This window comes from Panthera pardus, unplaced genomic scaffold (assembly GCF_024362965.1).
Source record: "Panthera pardus isolate Hobbes unplaced genomic scaffold, ASM2436296v1 HiC_scaffold_7, whole genome shotgun sequence".
Classification (NCBI taxonomy): domain Eukaryota; kingdom Metazoa; phylum Chordata; class Mammalia; order Carnivora; family Felidae; genus Panthera; species Panthera pardus.
This window is the reverse complement of record NW_026527002.1, coordinates 34,291,194-34,303,536: the sequence shown is the minus strand read 5'-3', so window position 1 is coordinate 34,303,536 and position 12,343 is coordinate 34,291,194. Positions and strand designations below refer to the sequence as shown.

The window sequence follows — 12,343 nt, the reverse complement described above, 5'->3', positions numbered from 1 at the left end:
CTTCTTTTCCTCCAGAAATGAACTGATATAAAGGCGTACTGATTAAAAGTCTGTCTTCTCCAAGAAATAACTGTTAAGGAGGATGTAGAGAAAAAAGAACCTTCATGCACTGTTGATGGGGACACAAATTGGTACAGCTGCTGTGAAAAACAGTATGGAGTTTCCTTGAAAAACTGAAAATAGAAATACCATACAATTCAGTAATTCCACTACTGGGTATTTATCCAAAGAAACAAAAACATTAATTCAAAAGATATATGCACCCCTAAGTTTATTACAGCATTATTTATAACAACCAAGATACAGAAGCAACCCAAAGTGTCCATCTATCGAATGCATAAAGAAGATGTGGTATATATACAATGGAATGAATATTAGCCATAAAAAAGAATGAGATCTTGCCATTTTCAACAACATGAACCACCCCAGAAGGTATTTTGTCAAGTGAAATAAATCAGACATAGAAAGACAAATATCATATAACTTCATTTATGTATGGAATGTAAACAACAAAACAAATGAATAAACAAGCAAAAGAGACCCATAAACACAGAGAGCAAACTGGTGATTTCCAGAGGGGATGTGGGTGGGAGGTGGGCAAAATGGGTGAAGGAGAATGGGACATACAGGCTTCCAGTTATGGAATGAATAAGGGATGGGGATGAAAGGTATAGCATAGGGAATGTGGTCAATGGTACTGTAATAGCATTGTATGATGACAGATGGTAGCTACACTTGTGGTGAGCATAGTAAAATGTACAGTTACTGAATCTCTATGTTGTACATCTAAAACTATTGTAACATTGTGCATCAACTACACTTCAATTAAAAAATAATTTAACTCTGTCATTTCTTGTTTAAAAGGGTGAATATTAAATTTGTTTAAGCGAAGATGCAGCAATTTGTTACTGTTACTATTATATGTATTAATTTGTTATTGTTGCTGTTGTTGGTTAACCTATTTGAAAAGCGGCAGAATTTCTTGACAGATGTTATACATCTATACAAAACATCCTCACTGCCTATATCTGTAGTCCATGATAATAATAAAAGCTAGTACAATTTAAAAGTTCTTTCCATGCATAACTCTGAAATGAGCTATTAATGTGGGATATTAATATTATCTTCTTTACCGAGGTAAAAACAGAGCAATGTTCAGAGGCTATTCCCAAGTCATGCTGTTACACTTGGACAAAATAGAAACTCAGATCCAAGTTGTGTGAGTCAAAATTCAGTGCTTTTTTAAAAGAAATATTGCAGATTTGATATCTAATACCTGTCGATATGTTAAAAAATTACCTTCTCTATAGTTGATTCATAAATAAAATAAATTTGGACAACTGTCATAGTTCTGAGTCATCTTTGATCTATGTTCCAGCCAGGTCTTCCATTTATTTTCATTTACGTGACACTGCTCCAAGTGGAGTTAATGGTTATATGAAGCATTTCTTCTACTCTCCTTGCACTTCGATATTTAGCAAATGCCCTGACATAAGGAATTCTCACCAGATGTCCCAAACAAGGCTCATGTCATTCTTCAAAGCCTTGCTGCTGTATCTGTCACATGACATTTACATTAAGTGAATGACAGAGTGTTGAATATGGCAATGATAATGGGTAAATGTTATTCATGAATAATTTTAATAGTGTTGGTATTTAGTGTTTGCTAAGATTCATGTTTTCTCATCAATTATTTTCTGCCAAAAGCTTCTCTGAATTACCTGAGCTCTAGTCCCACCATCCAAGCCTATGTGGATTCATCACATTACCAAGGGCCAGTGTAAGCTAAGCTTAGAGATTCATAATTTAATACATTTCATGAATGTAATTTTAATTCCATTTAAGGTATTTTTATTGCTACTTTAGAGGAGTTTCTTTCTGGCTTAAAATATAAATGTTTTGTAGTTTTTAATAGTCACATACTGCACAAATTACAAGTAAAAGCATGATTTTAATTTTACTATGAGACATATTGAATTACATCAAATACCTTTTCAACATTTCTTCTTGAACTACTAGTAGTATAAAATTGTAATAATAGATTTTCTAATGATGAACTTTCTTTAAGTTCATGAGATGAAACCAATATAACTATGATGTACACATCTAATACACTATTGCATTATTTCACTTGCTAATATTTTATTATGTATATTTTCCTACATGATAATAATTAAAATTAGTATTTCTTATTTACGTTACTTTTGTTAAAATTTTTTAGCTGTTTATTTATTTTGAGAGAGAGAAAGTGCATGCATGTGAGCTGGGGAGGGGCAGATACAGAGAGGGAGAGAGAGAATTCCAAGCAGGCACTGTTTGCATTGTCAGGGGAGAGAACTTCTGCACTGTCAGCACAGAGCCCCATGTGGGGCTCTATTCCATGAACTGAGAGATCATGACCTGAGCCTAAGTCAAGTATGGCATGCTCAACCAACCAAACCACCCAGGGGCTTTTATTCTTGCTAAATTTTGATATCAGAGTTATGGATACAAGGCAAAATCACAAACTACTTTTTATTTTTTACACTATGGAAAAACTAAATTGCATGGAAATTTTAGCTTTTCTTGGACATTTGAAAGGAACTTCTAGTGATATCACTTGGGCTACGGGTTTTTAATTTTTGCTTTTGTTCTTTTTTGCTCCAAATTATACTTTTGAAGAGTACTTTTTACAATTTCTATTTATACCATATTACATTTTTAATTTCTATCTCCTTGAATAAATTTAGTAGCACTTTTTTTAGAAATTAATCAATAACATCTAGATTATCAAATTAGCCTCAAGTTATACAACTCTATCATAATTTATAATTTTCCTACTTTTCTTTGTATCATTTATTGTATTACCTTTCGCATTCCTAATAGCATTTTCTTTTATTATGTTCATTACATAAGGCTAGTTGCTTATTCTTTTTAATGATAAAACTAAAGGAGCAACATCACTTATTAGTCCCAATCATCATACCATATAATTAAAATTCCTCCAAATCATTGTGTAAATTTACTCTTCCCTACCAAACTTCATTTTCTTGGCTGCTCCCTAGCATGGAGTGCTGGAAACAGATTAAATACTTTCATTATTTGAGCTCCATTTGTTTTTTAATGCATATGCACATCAACCTTGTTTCCAAAAGAAGACATCATTACCTTTTTTCCTCTTGTTTGAAGAGTTTAGGCAGTCTGGTTTTTTTCTTCAGGAATATTTTAGGATATTGCTTTATAAACATATTGTGAGCTGACAGGATACTGTAAGAACTCTGGCTTTAAAAATAAGAGAGACAAATTAAATTTTAAGTGTCATAAGATAATAGTTTCCAAGGAAAGATTTTTGACTCAATACATACAACTTAAGTCTATACTATTTAGCCTAAAAAAACAAATGACAAAAATATGAAACATAAACATTCTGTGCTTTAAAAAGATCCACTATAAAAATTGTTCATAGTGTGCCTCAGTAAGAAATATTTTATGAATATTAGATTTATGGCAATGTCAATGTCAAAAATTTAATTTTTAAGTTCGGCCTTCTTAAAAGTTTTATTTCTGTAATTGATTAAAGCCCTTACATAAAATATGCCACATAATTAAAATTCCTCCAAAATAATTCACAGAGGTCACATATATATCACCAAAAAGTATATTTATCTGAATCCTTGCAATGATTTATGAAAATATCATGTACTCTTTTTAGAACTGGAATAAAGATATGTTAGAGCAAAAGATCAACATTTCCCAATCCACAAGATCAGTGGAATCATCTGGGATGCTTTTTAGAAGTACGGTTTTCTATCCTTTTTCTGAAGAAAGATCTCCAAGTCTAGAGGTCTGCATGGGCCTATTTTAAACATCCTTCTCCAGGGGATTCCTATTTGTAGCCAGATTTCAACACACTGCAAATATAAAAATGCCAATAATCCACAGGATATAGTAAATTATCATTCAGTGTCAGGTAATGACATTTGTTTCTGGAAAATCTGCTTCATTCAATTTTCAATAGACAACCACCATGAAAAATTGATCAGTTTTTTTAAATGCTAAGCATTCATCTTGACAGCTTATTTCAATAATTATCAAAAATGATCATACTTAAAAACGAACACTGATAAACATCTTTGTCAATATTTGCCTCATGGCAATGAATATAAAAATACTTGAGAAATCTTTTATTTCATTGTCAGTGTAAATAATAGCAACACATTATAAAATATTTATAACAGCTTTTTTTCTCCAGGCCAAAGTTTCCTAAAATGCCATATTAATTCTTTACACAAAACAAATACTACATACTTTAAGAATGTTATCTAAGTTAATTTAACTTAATTAACTCAAATAGTGCAAAGTGAATTTGATTTAATATACATTAAGCATTTTCATGCCTAATCTTACACTATAGAGATACATGAAGCAAGAATCTAATCTGTTTTAAATCCAGTCACATATCATTAGAAGCTTCTCCAAGATCTTTTTTTCCCCCAACTTAGAATTCACATTCTACATTTATCTATTTTACACATCTACTTGTAAAACATCAGGTACTTGTTATAGGCCAAACATTGGGCTAAAATCTTTACACTATTTTTGTCTCATTATATATTTACACAACCCGATAAAGTTGCTATTCTTTATTGCCCATTCTACACATAAAGAAACTGCAAACTTAATTCATTGAACTAGTAAGTAGAGGACACAGGGTACAAATGAAAACTATATTGACTTTAAAACCCATTGTCTTAACTTTTTGGATACACTGCTCCCTAAACAATAAAACATGTTAGTTAATACTAAGTGCCAGTCACTATTCTAGGCAGTTTACATGTAACATATAATTTATCCTTACACAACTATATCAGCTGATATTCCTATCATCCTCATTTGGTAGATAAAGAAATTGAGGCCCATGAAGTACAAAATTATGGTCTCTTTCCTTTGTCTACATGGAGCCCATGCTATAAGACTTGGAACCTTACTCCAATCTGTGATCTGGATAGACCATCTTTGGAGTGGCTAAGAAGCTTACATCAAAATGCTAAGACCTTCACTCTTGTCATTTTCCATGTCTATGACTGAACTGCCTGCTTCATCTAATCCTTGAGAATTTTCAAGGTGTGGTAGCTGATGTACATGGACCAGTGTTTATGATCTGTCTCCAAGTTAATATCTTCAAGAAGTAAAAAATGTGGAAGGCTGAAATGGAAAAGACAAATGCTAGAACTAGGCATGATATAATTTTCAAAATGAGGACCTAAGTGCTCTATGCTGCTATGATGTATACTCTACATCACAAAATGTAATCTGGCAGTATATGCGTATTCTAAGTCTCTTTTGAAATAAAAACATATAGTTCTGTGTGTTCAGTAGGTTGCATTATTGTCTAAAACTATGTGAAGTATGCCAATAAATGCCTCTAAATATGCACAAGAGAAGTAGATTAGGAGAAATGGTATAAATATAATTAGAAATCCAGGGATACAGAAAAATTAAGAATTATGGCAGAGTCAGAAAGTAGACCATGGATCCAAATAACTATTTGACACTTTAAAACTGTCCACATAATTTCCTAAGCTATGAGTAAGCACTCTATGGACAAAATTCTCTACTTTATTGAAGCTCACCTGCAAGGAAACTCACCTGCAGAGAAACCCCAGTTTCCTCAGATGAAGGGGAAATACATACAAAACCTATAGATTTACACACCAGAACTCTAGAACACTTTCAGGATGCTTACAATAGCCAAGCAGGTATTAAAAGGTGGGGTGTGTGCCAAACTGGAAATAATGTCCATAAAGAGAAAGCCACAACCTCTCTCTCTCTCTCTCTCATCTGTCATGTCTTAAGATAAGTCTAAAATGGCCAGATCCTACAGGTTTTCATTTTTTAAAATTTTTACATAAGCCAGAAGTTTGAACTCTCATGTGAAATTTTTATTTTTAAATATTAGCGACTGCTATAGATTATTGTGTTCCTCCCCCTCCCCCATATTCATATGTTGAAGCCCTATCCGCCAATGTGACTGTAACTGGAGATAAAGCTATTAGGAGGTAATTAAAGTTATATGAGATCATGAGGGCAGGGACCTAATCTGTTAGGACTGGTGGTCTTGTAAGAAGGGGAAGAGAGAAAGATCTCTCTCTGCACATGCACACACCAAGTAAAGGCCATAAGAGGACACGACAAAAAGGCAGCTATCTGCACGCTAGGAAGACAGCTCTAGTCAGAAATGAAACAACTGGCACCTTGATCTTGGACTTCCCGTCTTCTAGATCTGTGAGAAATAAATTTCTGTTAAGACAACCTACAGTATTATGTCAACCTGAGCAGAATAAGACTGTAACATACTTTTAAAAAATTTTTAAATTACTGTGTGAATCAATCAAAATAATCTTTTAGCTCTACATAAATTACACTATCCCAGGCCAGGGGACAGGGATACCAGTTAATGGCCTTGGCAGGGTTCCCTAACTGCATGACAAGTAGTTACTTTTTGCCTCCTCTACTAGATTGTGCCTACAATAAGAAATAAAAGAACCCTATGGGCACCTGGGTGGCTCAGTTGGTTGAGCATCCGACTTCAGCTCAGGTCATGATCTCACAGTCTGTGAGTTCAAGCCCCACGTCAGGCCCTGCACTGACAGCTCAGAGCCTGGAGCCTGCTTCAGATTCTGTGTTTCCCTCTCTCTCTGCCCCTCCCCTGCTCATGCTCTGTCTCTCTCACACTCAAAAAATGAATAAATGTTAAAAAAAATAAATAAAAGAACCCTAGTCTTGGGATCAAAATGACCTTTGTTTGTGTACTAATTTTTCTAGTTTATATCAAGTTAAAAGTATTAAGGTTTAAAAGTATTAAAGTCATTTAAGCTTTATATGCTTTACTTGCTTATGTACTAAATGATAGATACATGTCTAAATAATAGTAATTCAATATTTAATATTCAATTATGTTATATCTATCTTAAAAACTTCCCTATGCTACAACAAACCATGTCCCTTTCTTCCTGGGTACAGGGCTAACCTATATTTCCCAACTTCTCTTGCACTTAGATATAGTCACATGGCTAAGTTCTAGCCAAAGGAACATGGAAGAGAGGGTGGGAGTTATGTGCACCATTTCCAGACCAGGCCCATCGAAATCTGCCCCCAATCTCACCAAAAAACCCTTCTATAAAAGATTCTCTATGTCTTTTTCCTTTCCAGCTTGAAGCAAATTAGCAGGTTAAACTTGAAAACCACAAAGATGAAAGAACAAAAGTTTGAAAGAGGCCTGAGTTCCTAAACCAGAACAGCCTACCAATCAAATATAACCCTATAGGGCTTGATGTGAGAAAGAAAGAAATTTCTGTTGTGTTATACCACTAAGATTTAGGGTTTGTCTATAATGGCTAGATTTCCCTAACTAGTTATATCTTCTGTATCCCATTCAGTTTTGCTTACAAGTCTGGGAACATAATATACTTTTAATAAAATACTTATTGATTAATTATATTTATGTGGCTTCCCTAAGGCAGTTTACATTTTTTATTTTAAATTAGTTAAAACGAGCCATAAAGGTTGGATCTATTCAACCACTCATAGATTTTTTCTTCCTAAATTTGTCTTATAAGTATTGTAGCATCTAGTCATTTATGTGATGAAAATTGAAAAAATGTGAATGTTATTCTTGCAAACTAGAAGAAAGCAGAGGTACAATTTGATAATAATTAAGTTCCTTGTATATATATACATAAAAATATAGATATAATATACTATTATACATTATGTATAATGTATATATTTATTTTATTATATATTACCTTGTATATAATGGCTTTTATTATTTTATTACAAAATTAAAGAAAGAAGAAAAATGCTACATAATAAGGCCAATGTATTTAAAATGCCCTGGCTACTAAATGAAAATATCAATCAATCAGCAGTCTTTAGATAATGTCACTATAAAGTGTCATGCAGTTCAGTTTTCTCCAGACTTATTTTTAAATATTTTGGAAATGTAGTCTCTACTTATGAATTCATTTGATCATCTTTCTTATCTATGGATAAAGCTCATTACGAGTGACTTCATGGCGTCAAAATTATTTGATTAGTTTTTCAAAGGAGTTCCACATGCCACTATAATTGATTAGCAGATATATTAATCATAAAGATCAACCCCTTTTTATTTTCATAAAGTTCCTAAAGAAAAATTAAAAGATCTGTTTTGACAAAGCCAACTGCAAAGATATGACTTGAAGACTGAACCTAACCTTTTACAGGGTTATTGATCTGTCAAAAAATTTTACTTACCCTATTTTCAGAACAAATATCTGATTAGCATGTAACCTGATGTTGTGGTTTATCTTTTGCAAACTATTTCATCTTCTCATTTATTTATTTCTAGAAAAGAACTACCTACCTTTAGGATTACTGTAGTAGTTAGAAAAAATAAATGCAAAACCATGGCCCATTTTTTTATAATGTATTAGCCATGTAAAAATAATAACTATTAATATAAATCTAAGTACAGAATATATAGCATATAGTAACACATTTTTTATTTTATTACAAATATAGATATATAAACTCCATTTTCAGTGAAAAAAGAACAAGAATTTGAGTCAACTTTAAATCCTTCTTTAGCAAATACATATGAAGCTCTCAAGTTAATGTCAAGACTAAAATTGTCTAGCCATGAGAGAGACTTCTTTATTGAAAAGGACTTAGCCAATGAGTCTGAATCTTTTACATCATTGGAAGAGAACTATTAAAGAGAAAATATCTGGCACTCATCTTATAGTGTAGAACATCACATCTTAGAAAGAAAAATCTTCAGTTACTACATCATGGCAGTCTTGATTCTCTGAAGAACTCTGTTGTTGCACATATCATGCACAAAGAATTTTCTGTTGCATTGTTGGTCTCACAAGAAGAAAGTAATTGAGATATTGAGATCTCCAAAAACCATCACATTGCAAAAGAAAAAAAAAAAAGAAATTAAAGTGAGTTGAATAGGTACCTAAGATGTGAGCATGAAGCAGACAAAGGGGTAGGGTTGTGAGGAGGGCACTGATAAGAGCACTGCTGAGAGAAAAATGTACCTTGACCCAGGAAAAAAGAGGGTAGCTCAGCTTGAGAAATTTGCTTTGGAGAAAGATTTTTGAAGGAGAATGAAGTAATCCCAGTTTCTTGGTATACTCTGGTTCTAAGAAGAGACAGTTATAAATTCTCCCTGGGGGAAATTATCCACAATTTAGGTCTTATGTTATTATATGTTAAGAATAAGCAAAACTTTCATAGAAATTTTATGTGCAAAGACAAGTTACCATGAATGGAGCATTAGATTTATACTGTTAAACACTATAATCCTGGTATGTTAGATATAGAATATAGAACAATATAAAATATTTGTAGAAATAAAGGTAGAATAACAATCATGATCCATAACAAAAGATTATCACGAATGACCAGGCAAATTTGAAAAGAGAACTTGGTAGAACTTCTCAAAATTAAAATTATAATCATTAAAATGAAGAACTCAATGAATATGTTAAAGATCAAATTAGAGAGAGTTGAATAAGAAATTAAATTTGAAGACATATTTGTAGAAATTCCCAAACATTCAGGGAAATAATATTGGCAAAAAGAGTAGACAAAAAGATCAATGAAACACAATAGCAAGCCTCAAAATAGATCCACATGTATACAATCAAATGCTCTTTGACAAAGGAGCAAAGGCAGTTCAATACAGAAAGGGTAATTCTTTTTTCTTTTCTTTTTTTAAGTTTATTTATTTATTTTAAGAGGGAGAGAGCATGCATGCAAGCAGGGGATGGGCAGAGAGAGAGGGAGAGAGAAAATCTCAAGCAGGTTCCACACTCAGCACAAAGCCAGACATGGGGCTTGATCTCACAAACCGCAAGATCATAATCTGAGCCAAAACCACGAGCTGGATGCTTAACTGAGCCGCCCAGGTGCCCCAAGGATATATACATTTTTTAATTATGCTGTAACTGGACATCTATCTGGAAAAAAAAAGTGCAGGGGGACACAGACTTTACAGTCTTCACAAAATTAACCTAAAATGGATCACAGACCTAAACGTGAAATAAGTATAAAACTTGTAGAAAATAACATAGAAAAATAATCTAGGTGACCTTGGGTTTGGCAATAGCTTCTTAGATTACACATCAAAAATATCATTCATGAAAAGAAAAATTAATAAGTTAAACTTTATTAGCATTTAAAACTTCTGCTTGCAAAAAGACACTATCATGTAAATGAAATGACAATACACACGCTGGGAGAAAATATTTGCAAAACACCTATTTGATAAAGGATTGGTATCCAAAATATAAAAATAACCCTTAAAAATCAACAATAAGAAAACAAAGAACCCTATTAAAAATGGTACAAGATATGAACAGACACCTCACAAAGAAGAACATTAGCATATGAAAAGATTCTCCATATATGTCATCAGAAGCATGCAAATTAAAATAACAAGATAATCACCACACACTTACTACAATGGCTAAAATTCAGAACACTGACAACACAAACTCCTGTCAAGGTTGTGAAGCAATAGGAGCTCTCATTCATTGCTATGGAAATACAGTGGTATAGACACTTTGGAAGACAGTTTGGTGGTTTCTTACAAAACTAACAATACTCATATAATACAGCAATTGCACTCTTTGGTATTTACCCAGGTGAGTTGAAAACTTAACATACACACACACACACACACACACACACACACACACACCTATACATGAATATTTATAACAGCTTTATTCATAATTGCTAAAACTTGGAAGCAACCAAAACATTCTTCAACTGAATAGAGAAACAAACTGTATTACATCCATACAATGAATATTTTTCAATGTCAAAAGGAAATGAGCTATCATGTCATGAAAAAACAAGAAGGAACATTAAATGCATCAGTGAAGAGAAATAAATCAATTTGAAAAGGCTACACACTGTATTTTTCCAAGTATATGGCATTCTAGAAAGGGTAAAACTATGGAAATAATAAAAAGATCAGTGGTTACCATGGATTAGGGAAGGATGAAAGAATAGGTGAACACAAGGGATGTTTAGAGCAAAAAATACTCTGTATGATACTGTAATGATAATTACATGTCCTTAAAATCTGTCAAAGACCCTACCATGTACAACCCAGTGAACCTTATTATAATTATGGACTTTAGTCCATAATGTACCAATATTGACTAATTAATTGTAAGAAATATACCATACTTATTAAGCACGATGTTAATAATATGGGAAACTAGGAGACAGAAGTAAAGGGCATTTGGAAACTCTACTTTCTACTCAATTTTTCTGTAAATATAAAACTCAAAAAATGAGATATATTAAAAATATATGAATGAAATAAAAAGATTTACTTTGTTGTAGTACACAATGAGAAATTAAGATAAGAAGAAATTTGAGAGTGGAACTCCAATTGGAAATGTGGTAGACCTGGAGACAGGTAATAAGAATGAGAGTTGAGTAGTACATAAGAGGTAAATAACAAGTATTAGTAATACAAAGGAACAGTAGAATCTAAGTATAACATATGGAGAAATAAAGAAACAAGTGAATAAAACATGCCTGCAAGATTTGCATGCTTTGATTACTGAGTAAATGATAGACATTCAGCAAATATGTTTTGAATGCAACTGTGTGCATTCTGCACGCAGAGTCCACGTTCAACTGCGTGAACCAAAATAGTCAATGAAAATGCAGTGGTGAACCAAACTCCTAAGGTTGTTTCACTCTGGTAGTTTAGAGTCTAATTGTGATAATATTGATAAGGAATGGAGATGAGAAGCAGGTTTTCATAAGAATATGAATTTGTTTCTTAAATCAAGATGTGGGAAGAGGGGATGCCTCAGTGGCTCAGTTGGGTAAGCTTCTGACTTCAGTTCAGGTCATGATCTCACGGTTTGTGAGTTTGAGCCCTGCATTGGGCCCTGCTCTGGCAGCTCAGAGCCTGGAGTCTGCTTTGGATTCTGTGTCTCCCTCTCTCTCTGCCCCTCCCCTGCTCACACTCTTTCTCTATCTCTTAAATAATAATAATAAAAGTTAAAAGAAAAGTTTAAAAAATCAAGATGTAGGGAAATTTGAGGGTTAATGACATCTTAGAGATTATAGCAACTTCTTTAACTGGAGAAACTTTATCTAAGGAAACATTCTCTAGACCAGAGTTCCTTAAGTGGGTGAGAAATGGGAGACTAAGGGGATTATGGTTCCTGGACCCAATTCCAATGTATGTGTGAGTTCCTGGACCTAACTCCAATGCATGTGGGGAGTGGAAGGTGGCTCCCGCACAATACCAAGCAACTTTGGGGACTCCAGCAGAGTG

At 33.2% G+C, this 12,343-nt stretch overlaps 1 protein-coding gene across 3 annotated transcripts in view; it reads right to left on the bottom strand.

Annotated features, from left to right (window-relative positions):
* CNBD1 (cyclic nucleotide binding domain containing 1) overlaps window positions 1–12,343 on the bottom strand; it is a 457,457-nt gene that overhangs the window by 415,000 nt on the left and 30,114 nt on the right. For all 3 annotated transcript variants that reach the window (XM_053896366.1, XM_053896367.1, XM_019453410.2), the window contains exon 3: window positions 3,148–3,261. In XM_053896366.1, the coding sequence (XP_053752341.1) occupies window positions 3,148–3,261 (114 nt within the window). The remainder of the gene's footprint in view (window positions 1–3,147; window positions 3,262–12,343) is intronic.